Source organism: Saimiri boliviensis, chromosome 1 (assembly GCF_048565385.1).
Source record: "Saimiri boliviensis isolate mSaiBol1 chromosome 1, mSaiBol1.pri, whole genome shotgun sequence".
Classification (NCBI taxonomy): domain Eukaryota; kingdom Metazoa; phylum Chordata; class Mammalia; order Primates; family Cebidae; genus Saimiri; species Saimiri boliviensis.
Genome location: NC_133449.1, coordinates 168,180,495 through 168,199,423, shown reverse-complemented (window position 1 = coordinate 168,199,423; position 18,929 = coordinate 168,180,495). Strand labels below are relative to the sequence as shown.

The 18,929-nt window shown below is 53.7% G+C and overlaps 1 protein-coding gene across 6 annotated transcripts in view; it reads right to left on the bottom strand.

The window, feature by feature from the left end:
• The window catches only part of PSD2 (pleckstrin and Sec7 domain containing 2), an 89,253-nt gene that overhangs the window by 27,049 nt on the left and 43,275 nt on the right, over positions 1-18,929 (bottom strand). For 5 of the 6 annotated variants that reach the window (XM_074380258.1, XM_074380272.1, XM_010344462.3 and 2 more), the window contains 3 exons: positions 6,210-6,630; positions 2,775-3,224; positions 2,178-2,372 (listed from right to left, as the gene is read on the bottom strand). In XM_074380258.1, coding sequence (XP_074236359.1) covers positions 2,178-2,372; positions 2,775-3,224; positions 6,210-6,630 — 1,066 coding nt within the window. Of the gene's footprint in view, positions 1-2,177; positions 2,373-2,774; positions 3,225-6,209; positions 6,631-12,294; positions 13,637-18,929 lie in introns of those variants that run through there. The other variant, XM_074380263.1, reaches the window with a different exon arrangement.

Genomic DNA, 18,929 nt, shown 5'->3' with positions numbered 1-18,929 from the left:
ACCCGTGGGAAATAGAGAAACGTGTTAAATAACACCATGAGGATACCACATCCGAACTGTGGAACATTCTTTAGGACAAATGGCTTGGTTTCTTCAACAAATACATGGCATTAAGAAGGGAGGAGGGCTGCTCAACTTCCAAACTGTTGTTGATTAAAAGAGACTTAACAGACCAATCAGCCAAGTGCAACGTGTGGACCCTGTTTGAATCTTGATTTCAATAAACCAACATTTTTGAGACAATCAGAGAAAATTAAACACAGACTGAATGTTGGAGAGATTAAGAACTTTTTGTTCCTTTAGTTAGAAATTATAACAGAATCATGATTATGTAAAGAAAGATCCTTATCAGTTGGAGATACATGCTAAAGTATTTATAAATCAAACCATAGTGTGGGCCGGGCGCGGTGGCTCAAGCCTGTAATCCCAGCACTTTGGGAGGCCGAGGCGGGTGGATCACGAGGTCAAGAGATCGAGACCATCCTGGTCAACATGGTGAAACCCCGTCTCTACTAAAAATACAAAAAATTAGCTGGGCATGATGGCGTGTGCCTGTAATCCCAGCTACTCGGGAGGCTGAGGCAGGAGAATTGCCTGAACCCAGGAGGCGGAGGTTGCGGTGAGCCGAAATCACGCCATTGCACTCCAGCCTGGGTAACAAGAGCGAAACTCCGCCTCAAAAAAAAAAAAAAAAAAAAAAAGATAGAGTGTCTGAAATATGCGTTACAATCTTCCAGCACATGGAAAAACAAAGCTGTGGGTCATAGAGGAAATGAGAATGAAGGAATAGTAACTTTGAAACTCAGTCTTGGGTACAAAAAGGTTTCATTTTTTTTTTTCTGCTTTCATGTCTGTTAGAAATTTTCCTAATAAAAAGTTTAATTAAAAAGAAAGAAATGGCTGGTTGCGTGGAAGCTGCTGAAGGGGCTAAGATGAGGCCTGGAGAGCAGCCACCAGATTCAAAGACACAAGGCCGCCAGTGACCTTGGCACAAGAGGTTTCTGAAGTTGGGATGAGGGGGAGGAAACCAGTCTGGAGGGGCTAAGTGTAGAGAAAGAAAAGGGATAGAGAGGCCACCCTGGGCAGAAAACCCAAGAATTTTGGCGGGAGAAGGAAGTGGGGTTGAGAAACTATTTTTGTTTTTCAGATGGGAGAGACTTGAGCACAATTAGCTGCTGCAGGGAGTGGCTGAAAAGACGGAGGAGGCAGGGGCAGGCCATAAAGAAGGCTCCTGAAAGGATGGCAATAGGTCTGGAGGTCCAGCCCAGCAGGAGACATGAGGGCATCTGAGTTGTGATTTCTGGGCTGAAGCGGTTTTCAGGGACCCTGTGCAGGAGGAGCATGGAGGCTGCAGAGGGTGGAGGAGGCAGGAGGGAAAAGAGGGGGATCCAGGACCTGAGCCGCCATCAGGGCTCCCAGAGGCCTCAAGCCTGCATGTCAGCTCTGCTCCTATTCATGGACAAGAGTCTGGACTGTCTCCCAGCCCCGTGAGCAGCGCTGTGGGGCCAGACCTGCTCCTGCAAAGCTAAGAGCCTTAATGTGGACACTGGGAGGCACTCCGGACGAAAATGGCAGGTGGCAGGTGGACACACCAGTGGTCAGATGTGTGCAGGATGTGCCGGCAGACTCCCACAGTCCTGCAGTCCTGCCTGTCCCCTGGTTCCCTTTGGGACCCTCATCTAAACAGTTCCCTTTGCACCAGTCTGAAGGCCAGAGTGTGTGCTTTGGGGTCTTCAGCTCCTTCAGCTGGTTCCGATAAACAGTGAGGCTCAAGGAGGTCCAAGAGCCCTTTCCTGAGCTCTGGGTCCCACAGGTGTCCCTCGAGGCCCAGGTTCTCCTCTCTGGCCCCATTAACTAGGCCCAGCTCCTGCCGGCTTCTCTGTCCTCACATCCACTGTGACCCCATAACCACATCCCACATCCCGCACCCCCAGCCCTGAGGGGCCGTCCGCCGCCACCCCTCCCTGAGAGCATCAGCCTCGCCCAAGCAGCCCAGAAAGGAAACAGATTTAGGCCGAGGCCAGGAATGAGGACAGTGGCAGGAGGAGGTGTCCTTGGGGAACTGTTAGGAGCACCCCCCAGCACCAGGCACCCCTGAAGGAGGTCACCTACACCTCCTTCAGGCTGAGAAAGACACGAGGTTTGCCTGGGTTGGGGGCAGGGGAGACCACACTCACTTCTTGCCCAGCTGTCGGGCCACATCGCAGCGCTGAAAGCCCTCGAGATGGTAGAGGCGGCGTGCCAGCCGGCGAGCAGCTTCACTAACCCCCTGGCACCCGTTGGCCAGCGGGTCTGCGCTACCAGGCTCCAACCCCTCCGAGCTGCTGAGCTCAGAGTCTGAGTCTGACAGGCCGTCCTTCAGGCTGGGGTCACTGCAGATGGAAGGTGGGTGGAGGAGTAGGGTCAAAGGCCCTGGGGAGGTGGGGAGGTTTCTCAGGCCTCTGCAAACCATGCAGAGGCCAGAGCAGGGAAAGAAGCTCCACTGCAGCAGGAGGGAATGAATCAGACTTCCGGAAGAGCCTCTCACGTCAACTCACAGCACAGCTCCCTGACTCCCCCCAGCTTCTACCAGGGCTGAGAAGGCCTGGAAGAGCCGAATGAAACCTCAGGACACAGGGTGGGAAGTCTGGATGCAGACGGTAGACCAGGTGGCCTTGAAGAGGGCGTGCTGACTCTGGACACTGAATCACCCTAACTTGCTTTGCCTCCTCTGGTTCTCAGTTTCCCCAACTGCTCAGTGGTTCTCCCAGCTCCCAGCCTGGGCCCTGCCTCACCTGGCTGAGTTCAGCAACTTGTCCGTGTCCTCCTCCTCATCATCTTCGTCCCCCACTGGGCCCTGGGGGCCATCTTCATGGAATCCATTGGGCATGGCCAGGAGAGACAGGCGGCTCAGGACATTCTCTGAGCGGCTGCTGGAGATGGAGCGCCTCAGAGGGCTGCCCAGCTCCCCATCACCACCAGCTGCCCCCATGTCCCCCTCAAATCCCATGTCCCCTATGCCCAGCCCAGCCCCTGGCTCGGGGCTGTCACGGGCCCGCTGCTGGATGAGGGGTGTGAGGGGAGCCTCGAAGCTGACACAGCTGTCACTTTCATCCGTGAGGCTCAGCCCATCTAGGGAGTCAAGGCTGCTGTACTGGGTGCCCCGCAGCAGCTCTGACTCCAGAATCTTCTCAAACGTGGCGCTGAAGCCATCCCGCACATCTGGCTCCCCGGAACCATCCAACCTGTGGGATGCAAGAAGCCAGTCAGCATCCTGCCAAGGTGTCCCCCATATGCGTGCTGGTGACTACACTCATCTGTGTCTTGGAGGCCCCTGGGCGCACAACATTCCCCATCCTTATCCCTTCAGCCAATGCTGACTGAGCACAAGGTGCCAGACACCGGGCTGGGTACTGGGAATTCCGTAGGGAAAAGAGCAGGCCTGGGGCCAGGGCCATAGTGGGCATCAAATATATATCTGAATGAATGAATATAAGGCCTTGTCCCCTAGCCCAGCCTAGGAGGCTGCTTCCTCCAGGCTCCCAGAGCATTGTGAACATCTTCCTGTCACAACCAGTGTCACACTGGATCATAATTTTGTTCTTCCCAAACACATCCCAGCTGTCAAGTCTGGCCTCAGTGCTACCTTCTCAGAGAGACCAGGGGAAGCAGGCCCACAGCACACTGGCCTCCTGCTCCAGAATCTCTTAATTTACTCCCCAGACCTTCCCATCATGTAAGATTCTGCCTGTTCCCCTGTTTACTGTCCATTTCCCAGCCCCAGAACAAAAGCTTTGCGAAGCCAGGGAGTACCCGACACACAGTAGGTGCTCAAAACATCTGGCCGAATGATGCACTGGGTGAATGAACATATGCTTGTCAGCCCCACGGCCCCACCCACACTTCCCAAGCCCTTGCAGGACCCTGTGCTGTCCCCCAAAAGAGGCCTTTGTACTGGCTGTTCCCTCCGCCCAATGTTCTTCCCCAGCTAACGCCCTCCTTCCACATCCCTTTCTCAGTGAGGCCTGCCCTGACCTCCTGACCCAAACCGTGTCCTGTCTCCAAACACCTCAGGTCCCTTTGTTCCTATTTTTTTCCCCAAAGCACTTATCTCCTTCCAACTTACTAGGTAATTATTTATTATTTTAATATTTATTGTCTGGGTCCCCCCTAGACCGTAAGCTTCATGAGAGCAAAGGTTTTTGTATGTTTTGTTCATCTCTAGCACCTGGAAGAGAATATTGCACATAGATGAACTGAGGAGGCTAGGAAGATTCTTATCCACCAGGGAGATGAACAGGTACACAGGGAAGGAGGGAGAGAGAGACTGAGGAGCAAGACCAAGAGATGGGGCGAGATGGAGACAGAGGAAGAGGACAACAGGGACGGGGAGAGAGATAAAGACAGAATTAGACAGACAAGGATGGAGGTGGAAGATAGAGCCAGCAAGAGGAAGAGACACCAGGAAAGAACTCAGCAAGCCAGCCCAGCCCATTTCAGATCAACTGAGGCCCATCACACGCAAGGAAGCACAGCCCTCCCTCTCCATCATTCTACCCTGAGGCTCTGGCCACGCCCTACTTTCCCCCCAGCCCCTGCTGCCTATTTAGAGGAAGTGCCCGTTCCCCTCAAACATCTCCTTGGCCGTCCCCCACCCCCCACCTGCCCCACCCCCGCCTAAGATTCCATCCCAGTGTGCTTCCTGGAGAAGGCACTCCCACCCAGCCCCAGCAGGCGCTGAGACTGAAGCCTCATTAGGCTCTCTCTTGCCAAGGAACAAAGTGGGGAGGGGGGCAGAAATCTAAAAGGCGCATAATGCCTGGCAGGGGCTAGGGTGGAAGTTTCCTCTACTGACCTCCAGAAGGAGAGAAGAGGAAAGAAATTTCATGGCCCTGGCCACCAGTGCAAATACTAAAGTCAGCCTAGTAAAAACACCTCTGCCAGGCCTGTTCTGAGCACTAGAGATATCCAAACAAGACAGAGCCCTGCCTGTGAGGAGCTCTCAGCTCAGTGTCAGAGCCACCGGTGGAACCCCCATCTCCAACCCCCTCATGCAACTGAGCATGCCTGAGGGGTGGCCTGATGGGAGCTTGAAGACCATCAGCCCAATCTCCAAGCATCCAAATGCCCCCAGCCTCTCCATTCCAAGTAAAGATGCCACCTCATATGGTGCACTCCAAGAAGCCCCAGTCCCCTGCCCCCCCCCCCGCCACTGCCAGCCATGGGGCTGCCCTAGGCCCTGCCTGGATGGAAACACTCTGATGGCCACGCCACATCCAGTGCCACAGACACCCAACCCCACATACTCACACTCCTGCCCAGGGATCTAGAGACATGTGTCCCTACATAACACATAACATGCCCCCAAATGTGCAGCCACAAATGACCAGGCCAAGGGCACCAACACCCTCCACCCACAGCCACCAGCCCCATGCACACCAACACGTTCACACACCCCTGTGCACACACGATGTTCAGGGCAGGCACCCACGCATGCCCCCCATGCACACTCCCACACCTCCCACACACTGCCTGTTCAGGCCAGAGCCTGCAGCTATGCATGCTAAGACTTCTAAATGCCTTCTTTTCTCAGCACACCCTGGTGCCTTCTAGACATTTCTCTGTCCCTTCCTCACCCTGCTTGTCCAACACACCCCCAAAACTCCAAGTCTCTCCACCACCTGCTGAGGACAACAGAAATTGGGCTGCAACTGCAGAACCGAAGTGAGATCCCTGATAGAACTTCCTGATGATTACTGCAGGTGAGAGTAGCTGAGAGGGATTAAAGCCCAGAGCCTGCTTTCCTGGAGTCAGTTGCAGGATTTGGGAGATTCTCATTTCCAGGAAGCAGAGGGATAAACCAAATGAATTCTCACACTGGGCATTTTAAAAGGATTTGGAATTTGAATGCCCAGCCTGGGATGGAGGGAGGGCAGCACCCCCCCAACACCAACCCACATAGAAGCAGCTCACGATGGCTTGAGGGGCTGAAGGTGTGGCGGGGGTGTAGGGTGGGCACAAACTTCAGCCCTCCAATCTGCTGGACTTTGAATTCTCTCTCCGGGCTCTGTCCCTTCAAAACACCCAGAACCTGGGCAAAAGAGGGATATGAAATCCCCGTTTTATTTAAGAGAAAAACAAGAACCAGAGAGACTAAGTGGCTAGACCCAGGCCACACAGCAACAGAGCAGCCAAATGTGGCGAGTTCCCCTTCTGAGACACCCACTTACCCCAGCTGAGGGTCCTCAGCATCTGGGCAGAGGCTCCTGGAAGCATCATCCCCCTCTGCCAGCCTGCCAGCCCTCCAGGGCCTGGACTCTGTTGAATCTTCCAGAATGTTCAAGTCTGGCCCCAGGGCTAGGCCATTGGTGAGGGAGAGGCCAAGGCTGAGGCCATGGAGGGCCACATCTGGGTCCTTCGTGGGATCCTCAGTGTCTGCTGGGGTGCCCCTTCGCTCGTCCCCTGGGCTGCAGAGGCTGCTGTTCAGGCCCTCACTGGCCATTCCATTCTGGACTCCTGGCTCCTCCTCAGGCTCCAGGCTGGGGTCATGGGCAGCATTGCCTTCCTCAGGCACTGCAGATAAAAGCTTGTCCTCCTCCATGGCAGCCACTGCTTCTGCCCGTCCTGGCTGCTCTTGGAACTCCTCTAGACCTGGCAGCAAGGAGAGAGGAAAGCCTGGTCAGACAGGGCTGGGGCTGGGGCAAGGGGGTGCCTAAAGTCCAGCAGAACCAGTGGCAGAGCAGCCTGCCCGGGAGTGGGAGATGGCCAAGACAGTCCCCTAAGGGGCCTTCCGGCTGGAATGTAGATTCAGGCCACGGTCCCCTCATTGCCCTGCCCAAGTAGCCACCTCACCTCACCTTTGACCCTGGCCAGCCCATTGTGCCCCAGTTTCTGCTCTTCCTGTTACCTCTTATGTCTCTCCTGTGCCTGCCAGAGTTCACCAATGCCCTCTGAGGAACATCCAGGTGGGAAGGAAGTGGAGAAGGCTCCAGCAGGGCCCCCTTCCATTCCCACTTGTCAGTGATGGAGACAAACCACAGGCTGACAGCCGTCGGTCCCCTAGCCTCTTCCCACGTTCTCACTCTGGCTCCAGGAACCAGAGATGAGTGAACCTTACCTTTGTGGTTAATGGAGGGAACTGGGCTGGAAGACTATCTTCAAGGAGGAGTTAAGAGAGGAGGCAAGGAAGTCAACAGATGCAGCCTGATCAGAGCAGGGCCCAACCCAGAAGGAAAAGTGAAGCCTGGAGACAGCCAGGAATGGACCAGAGTGGGGCGCTGTCCAGGGTGCTGGGCAGGTGGCACAGCCCAGGAGCCTCACAGAGAGCCCAGGCTGCCTCCACCACACCCAGTGCCCAGAGCTCCAGCTGTCTGGGAGGAAGGAGGAGACCTGGGTTCCCCTCCACTCCTGGGTCCCCTTCAGAGCTCACCCAGCTGCGAGGAGGGACTCATGAAGAGGCTGCCAAGGGGCACTCTGGGGAGAGCACTAGAAGGGGAGTTAGGCCCTGCTCTGCCCAACTCTCTGCGTGACCTCGTGTGAGTCCAGGTCAGGCCTCCTCACTGGCCTGCCCAGGCCAGCCCCACTCCCCTCTGGGTCTGTTTCTCTGCTGTAAAATGAGGAGATGCATTTCCCACCATCCTCACCTCTGCTGTCTCAAATGGATTGGGACCAGCCCACATTTCCTAAAGGCTTCCTACCCAACCTAATCCCAGACGTAACGTGCAATGGGCTATGTTCTGGCTCTCCCCATCTCCCCTGTCTGCTCCTGGCCCCACCTAAGCTAAGTGGCCTCTGCTAGTGGGGACCCAGACCAGCCCCTCCAAATGCCCTGGAGAGAAGTGGGAATTAGGGCCATTTCTCCCAGTTCTGGCTGGGCCACTTCTTTCCTCCCCTTGCTGGGCCTTGGCCACCACTCTGCTCTGAAGACGGATGCTGGGGGTTCAGGAGAGGGTGAACGAGAGGGACCGGCCGGCCTTCTGGGATGCAGTAGAATGAGCTGTAGGGCCAACAACAGGGATGTAAGTGAGGCCCCAGCTTCCTATACTTGCCTGGTCATAAACACCACCTGAGGAACTTGGTACAATGCAGATTACCAGGCTCTTCCCCAGACCTCCCAAACCAGAAGCTACAGAGGAGGGTTATCGTCCTCTGTGATTCTTATAATGACGCAAGTGTGGGAACACTGGGAGAGGCTCCAGGAGAAAAGTCCCACCTAGAAGAACCTGGGGAGGAAAGTGGGTCCACTTCTCAGGAATTCTGGGCCCTTGAGGGGAGCTGGACCACCAGAGTCCAGTTAAGATTATTTAACTTGGGTTTCAAATATGGAGTGGAAAAGAAGAAGACTGACTGACAGACCTGAGACCCCCGCTGGTTTACGCTGGCCCTCACTTCCTAGAGTTTTGATGACAGCATAAGGGGGATTTTTACTTAAAAAAAAAAAAAAAAAAAAAAAAAACAAGCCCACAGACTTTTAAACATCTGAAGAGCCATGCCCCAGAATATCTGGGCCCTGATCCTAGGACATCGGGTACCTCTAGAGGTCCAGCCCTGAGTGAGGAATTCTTTCTGGTCTGCCCTAAATCCCTGCTGCTGTAGTTGCTATTTCAATCTGTTCCCTCTGGTTATATACTCAGAGGAAAAATAAGAAGTCACCTCCTCAACTGAGACTTCTGGTTGCGGGGTAGGGGGAACATTTAGAAAGGAAAAAGAAGAGGGGCTACTGGCCTGCTGCCTGTGTTCTAGTCCTCTGATCTGCTTTTTAGACCAGGGGCCTGAATGAGCATTTGCTCTGGGGCACAGTGTTTCAAACCGACTTCACCAGGATGATTCAAGCTCCCCTAAGCATACCTAGAGGTTGAGCACCCACCCCCACCTTGAGTCAGGGCTATGACTAAACTTCTGTGAAACCCAACATATAAGAGTATCACCAGCTTCGCTTGATGCTCAGCCTATACCAGCACCAAAGCCAGAACTGTGGACAAACTGAGGACCTCTTGGGAGACCCCTCCATCCCACCCCCAACTTCCAGCAGCTGCCTCAGGCTGGCTCCAGCCCTACCTGCCCTGCCATGTCCTCCTTTAGCTGGGAGTGGGATGGAGGTCCTGCCAACACCAGGCACTGGGCCATGTCCTTGGTTTCTGAGGGTGGGCAGACAAGGGGCAGCATTGAGCTCTACTCTGGGCGGGGGGCCCAGAATCCCTGCCTGGGCGCGGACCAGCTGAGCCCAGAAATAGCTGAGCCAGAACCCCCTGTCTTGCTGAGCCCAAGGGAGGGTGGCATAGAGGGGAGGTTTTAGGGCAGAGGTGTAAAATAATGCCCCGCGTCCTCACTCTGAACCACTATGTACCCTGGGACTCATCATTTCTCCCTCTGGCCTTTGTGAACCCATCTACAGATCGGGGGCATCACCTCAGTTCACCCTCAGGGCCAATGGGAAACTTAACGTCACAAACGCTGAGAGATCTGAGGTCCAAGGAAGGGCAAACTCAACACAAGGTTGAGGATGAAAGGTAGCTGTGCTCCATCCTTTCTACCACCATATTTGACAAATGAGGAAGGCTGAGGCACAGAACCCAGAATGGTTTTGCCCGAGATCCACAGAGTAGCTGTCTCTAGAACCCAGGAGTAGCCTCCTTCTGCACCTAGATGGGCTGGAGATGAAGAATAAGCCCCCAGTTTCCCAGGCCCCCCACCAAACCCCCCCCCAGGAGATCAAGGGCCCAAACCCTCAACCAAGAGAGTTGGCCCAAAGCAGTGGCCCTTCCCACCTCCAGCCCTGCTGGCAAGAGCAGGGGAGCGGGTGCAGCTGGGCCACTGGGCTCCCATCCCACAGAGACGCCTGCAAATGACAGGCTGGCATTGGCCAAGATCCCCCACAGCCTCTCTTGGCCTGATCCAAGCCCCTCTCCAGGCAAGGGCTCCCACTAGCCTCAGCCCTTGGAATGACCTTGGGCTTGGCAGCCTCTTTTCAGCACCAGCTGAGATGGGGCCCATGACGATAGTGGAACCCTGGCCCCAACAGCTGCCAGGGCTGAGTGCCGAGAGACAAGCACTTCCTGGGTCTCAGCTTTCCTGAGTAACTCTGTTCCCCTCTGTTCCCACTCTCCCTGTGGCAGCTGGAGGGAGCTATAAAAACACAAACCTCCATCCCTCCTCATAGCCCTCTAACGATCTCCCTTATATTAGAATCCAGTCTCCCCAGCATGGCCTGAAAAGGTCCTGCAGGAGCTGGTTCTGCTGTCTTCTACCAATCCTCATGCTCTCCCACATCAGCCCCAATGGCCTTCTTTCTGCTCCCTGAGTTCATTCCCACCTCAGGGCCTTTGCACTAGCTATACCCTTGGCCTAGAATGCTCTTTCCCTAGACCTTTAAAAGAGCCTCTTCTGCCACTCGGGGCTCAACTCCAACACCGCCTCCTGAGAAAGGCACTGTCTGACCCCTGGCACTCCATCACACTCCTCCATGGAGCACCATAAACTCAGCAGAACTGAAGCTCTATTTTCTATGTGTTTACTGATTCCCTGCCTGACTCTGTACTAGGATGTAAGTTCAGTTATGGTGGGGACTATACTTGGCACACAGTAGGCACTTAGAAAATATTTGTTAGATAAAAGCAGGGATTATCATCATGCCTATTTGTGGCAGAGCCAATAAAGGTTGAGGGAACTGCTCAGAGTCACAAAGCTGGAAAGCAGCAAGGCTGAGGTTCTGATGGAATGCTAGATTGTCATAGAAATAATCTTACGTCCCTTTCATGCTGGGATTCAAGCCGGGGACTGTGGGAAACTCAAGGACAGGGCCAAGGTAGGGGCCCACCAAAGAGGGCTCCAGGGGCCAGCATGCTCTATAAGACACAGGGGCAAGTGAATGGGTGCTGCACCTGAAAGCAGACATACAACGCAGGCATGGGTGGGCACATGCACACATGCACACATTTGCCCACACACACAAGCTCACACACATGGACGCACACGCACACACATGCACACACACGTGCACATGCACACACATGCACGCACACACACATGAGCACACACACACATGCACATACACAAATGCACATGCATACACACATACAGGGAACTAGACAGCCACTCATGAGGTAATCCTCCTGGTTTGCCTGGTAAGGTGGGGACAAGGCACCTGCAGGCCTACGGGCAAGGTTAAGGGCAACTAGAGCTACATCATTGGGCATCCAGGTTCAAAACTGTCCTGGGTATGCAGAAGAGACTGGGATCAGAGAAAATTATTCCTGAATGCCAGCGTGGCGACAAGGCTGAGCCCATAGCTGACCCAGGGAGCAAATATAGGAGCGCCAGGACCCTCACGTTTTGCCTCCAGTGGGCTAGGTGAAGTTGGGAAAAAAGCTCCTCTCTAGTCTCATGCTCCCACGTGCACCATTGATCCCTGACCAGTTCCAAGTCTTGGACCTCTTGGTGCATCTGATAGAGAATCCCGCCCCGAACTCTCACAAATGTATGCAACATTTAGAGTGTATTTGGAAAGGCACAAAGCCCCCTATCCATCCTTGATTCCATACCCTAACCTGGACAGTCTCCAAGGACCTGCCACCTGATACTGGATACTTGGAGAGAGTTCCATGAGGGGTACTTGGCAAAGAAATCTTTCTTTCTTGGACCTATTCTCTGCCCCTGTGGAAACCCACCCTGAACACCCACATTGGCTCACTGTTCTTCCCCAAAATCCCTACCCAAAATTCCCTAGATCAACCAGATTTTAGCACATGGGCTAGGATCTTCAGACACACAAACACACGTGAACATACACAAACACACAAGACACACACAGACACTTAAAAGATATGATCAATGGAAACAGGTGGCATGTAGGAAGTGTTTATGGCAGACCCTGACCAGCTGGCCCCCACATCATCATGGGGCCTAGGATGGCCCAGGCCTGGGCACTCCAGGGCTCCACAGAACCTGCTAGGCCACTGGCAGCATAGGCAGTAGGGTGCTGCCAGGAGGAGCCCTCAGTTGGGCCCCCCTCGCCATGTTCCCTTGTAGTCTCTGCCAACCAAGAGGCCTAGAGTTAAGGGTCTTCCCATCTCCAAGAGCTCCAGGCCCCCTCCCTAATCCCAGGCCAGCCTCCCTCACATCCCAACTGCCCAGGGAGATGCCTAGGATAATTTTGAAGGGATGCCCACCAAGGAGCCTCAGGAACTTCCTGGATTCCACACTCCAAAGTGACCCTAAACCCTCCTAACCCACTTGGTCTTCCCAACTTGGACTGCCTTGTGCTGAGACAAGGGCCTCAGACTGGGACAGTCCAGGAGAGCGGGTCAGTGCCCCTACCTGTATGCTCAGAAAGACCAGGCTCCAAATCCAAGCTCTGCTACCCACAAGCTGTGTGATTTCAGGCAGACTGCTCAACTGTCTGAGCTCGGTGTCCTCCTGCATAAAAGGGGTGCCAACAGCTTTTGTCCTCACAAGGCACCTGTGAGGACTAAAGGAGATGGCATGTGTTCAGTGCTCAAGGGTGGGCTGCTGCCTCTCAGAACCTTTTAGGGGCTGCAGGGAACCCAGCTGGCTATCCCCAAGGATGCCATGCCCAGGACAGCAGCACACAGCAGAGGCCACTCAGCCGGCAGCCAGTGGATATTCATCCCTGGCAGCCGTCAGAGCGAGTTCTGACGCAGGGGCTTCAGAAGCCCAGCCTGAGGGTAGAAGCAATGAAGGACTCCCTTGGTGCCAGAAGGGTGGCCAGAGAGGACACCCCCTCCATTTCCCAAGGCAACCGAGGTCCCTACTGTCCTGCCCTCCCAATGCTCACACCCAAAGCCAGGCTCACTCCTACCTTTCCATCTCAGGGCACACGAGTGTACGGCAAGAGCCAGGAACCTAGGACTCCCTTAAAGATGCCCATCCTTTTCAGATAGTGCCAGTTTAGAGTGATGACCAGCCCCCACCTGCTTTCCTTCTCTCAGTGTGGCCACCAGGGAACCAGACCTTGCCTTGGGCTCCTGTTCTCACAGTCAGGCAGGCAGAAGTCCCTGGGGCTGCGTGCACATTTGCATCTTATCTGCATGTGCTTTGCTGGGATTCTCAGGGGCTGTTGGGCCTCGATCCACAAAGGTCATTCCTGGACATCTCCCAGCTTGCTTCTCCCCCCAAAACCCAGCCAATTGACACCTTCATTTGCTTATAATTTGCATACATCTGCATGCTGGTTGAAGAGCCCTTAACACTAATGAAATCCACAATGTCTGCTGTTAAATTTCAAATTATGTTTATAGCTGGTGACTCTACGCCCACTGACTTCCTTCTCTACGGGGTGAACCCTCAGTTAGCAGGAACCACAAAGGACTAAGCTGTCCTGGTCAGGAAACTCCATAGCCAGACTGACCACTGTGCCACCTTCCTCAAACTTCAGAGGGCACTGGATTCACGCTGCTTCAGCCCACAGGCTCATGGAGCCCATAGATTAGCCTGAGCCTGTGGGTTGAGAGTTGAATCCTGAGAGCTACAGCGGACTGACCAAGTGCAAGTCCTCCCAACCAGCGCAGCCTCGGATGAAACACCTGGGCAGAGGCAGCACTGAGGGAGCTCAGCATCTGAGCAGCCACCCCCAGGCTGCTTCCACAGCCAAGAGACATAAACCAAGAAGCTTCCTCCTCCCTTCTCTCTGCACTGTTTTCACATACCCCACACCCTCTAGGTCCTCACATTCTCCATCCACGCCCCCAACTCCTCTCCCTCTCTGCCTCTCCTGCTGTGGCCTTCCTCCCCATCCCCTCCCCAATCTCTGTGTTATGTAGCTTCTCTTCACTCCTCCCCAACCGAGTCCTCCCTTCCCCTCCCTCCTCTTCCCTGTCCAGTCTTTTCTCTTTAGGACTTCAGCTCAGGGTCTGAAGGTTGTGGCCTCCTTGATAAAAGCATGTGGGATGAAGTAAGCAGGTGTGAAAGGGGCTGTGCCGGTCCATTTAACTGTCCCCTCCTCTCTCTCATGGCCTGCTGAAGGGAGGTCAGGAACTCTAAAGCCTCACCTAGCCACAGGCTGTACATGGGGCAGGAGAGAGCGGGGACCCGAGAGTGACGCCAACATTTGTGCTCTGAGCAATTAGAAGGATGGAGTTGCCGCTCAAGAAGGGAACCTGGGTGGAGCAGGTGTGGGGAGGAAGATGGGGGCAAGTCGAGGTGGGGTGTCTAGCAGGCAGGACAGCTGAAATGCTGCATAGGCTACTGGAGCTTGCAGGAGAGGTTAAGACTTGGAATTTAAATTTGGGGGCTGGCAGCACATAGGTAGTACTTAAAGCCACAAGACTGAATGAGATCTGTACGGAGGAGCAGAGACAGAGGAGAGATCCTGTGCAGGGTGAGTGCTGGGGCACCCTGATATCAAGATGGGAGAGACAGAAGAGGAACCAGCAAAGGAGGCGAAGGAGCAACCCACAAGGTAAGAGGAAAACAGAATGGGTGTCCTGGAAGCCAAGGAAGGTATTTCAAGGAAGAGGGAGATTGGATGTGTCTACTCCTGCCGACGAGACTGAGAATTGGCCACTGGCTGCAGCAACAGGAACATTACTGATGATCTTGAGAGGAGAGGTCAGTGGAGTGAAAGGGGAGAAAGCCCAATAAGAGTGGTTGAGTCAACAGGGAGCGGGAGGATAGGATGTGGAGACAGCGAGTCTAGACAACCCTTCCGGGGAGTTTCTCTGCAAAGGGGAAGAGAGAGACGCAGCAGTAGATGGCTGGGGAAGACAAGAGAACCATTTTTCTTTTTTTGAGATGGAGTCTCTCTCTGTCATCCAGGCTAGAGTACAGTGATGCAATCTCAGTTCACTGCAACCTCCAAGCAATTGTCACCTCAGCCTCCCAAGTAGCTGGGATTACAGGTGCCCGCCACCACACCTGGATAATTTTCATATTTGTAGTAGAGATGGAGTTTTGCCATGTTGGCCAGGCTGGTCTTGAACTCCTGACCCTCAGGTGATCCACCTGCCTCAGCCTCCCAAAGTGATGGGATTACAGGCATGAGCCACCACGCCCAGCCAGAATCATTTTTAACACAGAAGAAATAACAGCAAGATATCTGCTGATGGGATGCTCTAGCAGAGGGGAGGATCCGATGATACAGGCAGGGGCCCTGCTGGAGTGATGTTCTAAAGCAGGCACAAGGGGCCATGATCTCTGCACAAGTAGAGGGGTGGTCTTAACCAGGAGCAGGGACACTTCGCCCACAGAGACAGGAGAAAGCACAGCAGTGAGTGCAGATGCTGGCCGACAGGTGAGTGTGGCTCTGGGAGCCTCAGGACTCTCTAACTGCTTATATTTTCTCAAAGATGATCCGCCGAAAGGAAGGATGGGAGGGACTAGGGGGTGAGGGTAGAAGAGCAAGTGGGGCCCAGGTGCAATTGCTCATGCCCATAATCCCAGTACTTTAGGAAGCTGAGGAGAGCAGATCACTCGAGGTCAGGAGTTTAAGACCAGCTCTGGCAACATAGTGAGACCCCATCTCTACACACACACACACAAAGAGCAAGTGTGAAAGAGTCATCTAGCAGGGGGAGAGGCGACAACCTCAGAACCTGTGCTGTGCCTGCTGGACTGCACTAAGGACCCACTTGAAGTTCAGTGTTCATGGGCTTGGACTGAAAGTGAGAACAGTCAGGGCAGTGGTTTTGCTCAGCCCCAGTCAGCTGCACGTGCAGGCATGGGATGGGTCAGGCATTGGATTTAACCAGCGTTGGGGTTTTGCCAGGCAAATATGAAGAAGCAAAATGAGGTAAGGGTATTGGGGTCTGCAAGTTAGTGGCAGGATTATCCTGACTTCCACAGGGGCAGCTGCCATCTGAGCTGGCCTAGCCCTGCTCAGTCCCCTCTATGCTGGTGCCTGAAGCCCACCGTTCGTCCATTCCCTGCTGTGGGTTATGTGTGGCTCTTCTTTCTGTCCCCATCTCAAAATGAGCTTCTGCAAGGGGGCCACAGGTGGTCACCACCAAATCAACTTCCCAGATACCATTACTCTGGCCTGGAAAGCACTTCAGACCTCACACACTCAAAACCACAGCCTCCATCTCCCTTCCCAAGCCACTGCATGAGCTCATCTTTCCCACTTTCCCACCTCTAATCAGACACAAGAGCCTGTCCATTCTGCTTCCTAAATCTCTCCCAGCTCCATCCCCTTCTCCCATCTCCCACCGGCAACACCATCCCAGCAGAGTCACCAAACCACATAACTCCACTCCCTCTGTGCACCACACACAGCAGCCCCAATCCAGTCCCCTGTGTCTTGTGCTGGGTGCTGCCACAGCCTCCTGGCTGATCTCTTTCCCATGTAGTGGCCCAGCCAGCCCCACTTTATACTCCTCAGAGTGCCTTTCCAACACTCAAAACTGCCCCAACATCCCCTCTTCAAAACCTTTCAGTGGTTTTGAAGTGCCCTTGGGGAAAAGGCCAGCCCATCATCCCACATTCCAGGCTAGCTGTGACCTGAGCCTGCCTTCCTGTCTGGCCCCCCATGCCCTCTCCCCTTGCTGTGCCTCTTACTACTTTCTCTGGGCCTCCCCTCTCCCCCACCAACAGCACAGGTCTGAGCAGCAGCTCCTCCACCCCCAACCCTGAGGTTGCAAGCTCCCCGAAGGTCTCTGTCGGCCTTTCCATTCTCCAACATCTGGTCTGATATAGGGGTTCAGTCAGATTTGCTGACCTGGTACACAGATTAAGCTTTTGGAGGTAAAGAAGGGGGAGGAACAGAATTGAAATACAGGGACCCCTGAGCCAAGTGACCTAACTTAGTGCCACCTACTACAGAACAAGCAAATAACAGGTGCATGCATTCTCCGATATCATGCACGGAGAAGGACATGACATCATCTATGGGATATTCTTGCCCAAAAATGTTTAACTTGAATCTAATCATGAGTAAGCAAAAAGACCAATCCAGAATGTGAAACACACCACAAGCCTTCAAAATTAACAATGTCATTTAAAAATTTTCTTAAAAGCCAGGGATTCATCCAGATTGAAACACTAAAGAGCCATAATAACTAAATGCAATGTAAGTTCCATGATCAAATTAAAAAAAAAAAAAAAAAACAAGGGCTGGGCGCGGTGGCTCACGCCTGTAATCCCAGCACTTTGGGAGGCCGAGGTGGGTGGATCACGAGGTCAAGAGATCGAGACCATCCCGGTCAACATGGTGACATCCCTTCTCTACTAAAAATACAAAAAATTAGCTGGGCATTGTGGCGCATGCCTGTAATCCCAGCCACTCGGGAGGCTGAGGCAGGAGAATTGCCTGAACCCAGGAGGCGGAGGTTGTGGTGAGCCGAGATCACGCCATTGCACTCCAGCCTGGGTAACAAGAGCAAAAACTCCGTCTCAAAAAAAAATAAAAAAAAACAGTTACAAAGAACATTACTGAGACAATTAGAGATGTAAATACGGACTACATGCTAGGTTAAACTGGATATCACTTCTCATCATAAGCTTGGGTATGACAACAATATAGTCTTTTTGTAGAAAAATGTCCCTGTCTCAGGAAATTCATGCTGAAATATTTAAAAGTGAAGTGCTATAATGTTGGCAACTTACTTTCAAAAGGTTGAGAGAAAGACAGAGAGAAACAAGTGGGGCAAAATGTTAACAGTTGGCAAATCTAGGTCTCCAGGTGAAGGGTATGTTGGTGGTATTCACCATATTATCAGCTTTGAAAAGATAAAAAGTAAGGTGGGAGAAGAAAGGGAGTGGAGGGAGACATTCCAAAGAGGGGAGCTCAGGGGGCTGGGATTTGGGGGCGGGAGTCAGAGGAGAAGACATTCCTTCCCTGGGGCAGCCCACAAACCTGGGCAAGGAGGGCTGTGAGCTAGCCCTGGGCTGGACGCTTGAGTCACGGCAGACCAGGCAGGCACAGCGCTGGAGTGGCTTACCACCTAAAAAAGAGGCCAGATCCTGAGGAAACAGACTCACCTGTGGGCAAACCGGCTTAGAGGGACAAGGAAAACAAGCCGGCCCCAGGGAGACCAGGGCAGGAACATGGGCCCTTAATCCCTCCACTGAGCTGTGGCAAGGAGCCAGGTCTGGCCCCAAGCCTACCCAACCCCCAAACACCACTCTAGGGGCGACAGCCTAAGTGTATCCTCCTGTTCGGAGAGCCAGTCTAAATACGGAGCCTCAGACATAAGATGCCGCTCAAAACAGATTTTCCTGGAAAAGACCATCTGGCAAAGGAGGTCTAGAGCATCGTCTGTCGCGAGAGGCAGTGTTGATCTCCTGCAAGCCAACGTCCGGAATAGGAATGCCTGATCCCACCTCCCTAGGAAACTCTAGCTTAGTGCTTGTTTTTCCCAAGGTCACTCCCTTGCCCAGATGGAGAGGCACTCTGTCCCACCTCCCACCTCCCTCCTAAATTGTATCTCCAAGGCAGAAGAGGATGAGGATGGGGACATAGGTCTGAGTATCAGACAGTTGTGGCCAAGTGCAAACCCTCACTCTGCCACTTACTAACCAGGGAACTTTGAACAAACAACTCCATCATAAAATGGGAATAATGGTAGTGTCTCCCTCTAAAGACAGTTATGCTACAAGGGTACTTGGCGACTATGCTCCATATATGGAAGCTGGGTGAGGTAATGCCCCAAGCCACTCTCTCTCTCTCTCTCTCTCTCTCAGTCCTGTCTAGAGCAGGAAGTCACTGTTTTCAGCTAGCTTTGCCCCCTCCCTTCAGGGAAGACCCTGGGAGGCACTACTGGTCAGGTCTGCTTGTGGAGCGTGCACCCCATAGTTGTCAGGTCAGGACAAGCTGCAGGAGGGAGATGTCTCTGGGGATCCCTGGGCTGCAGGGTACAATTCACCCAAGCACTGAGACTTCAACCTTGCAAGAGGCACCAGTGAGGGAGGCCTTCCGAGGACAACCTAGTCATTCTCCTTTAGCTGGGCCACACCCACCTACTCACCCCATTGGGTGGGAATCTTCTGGGGGCTCTGGC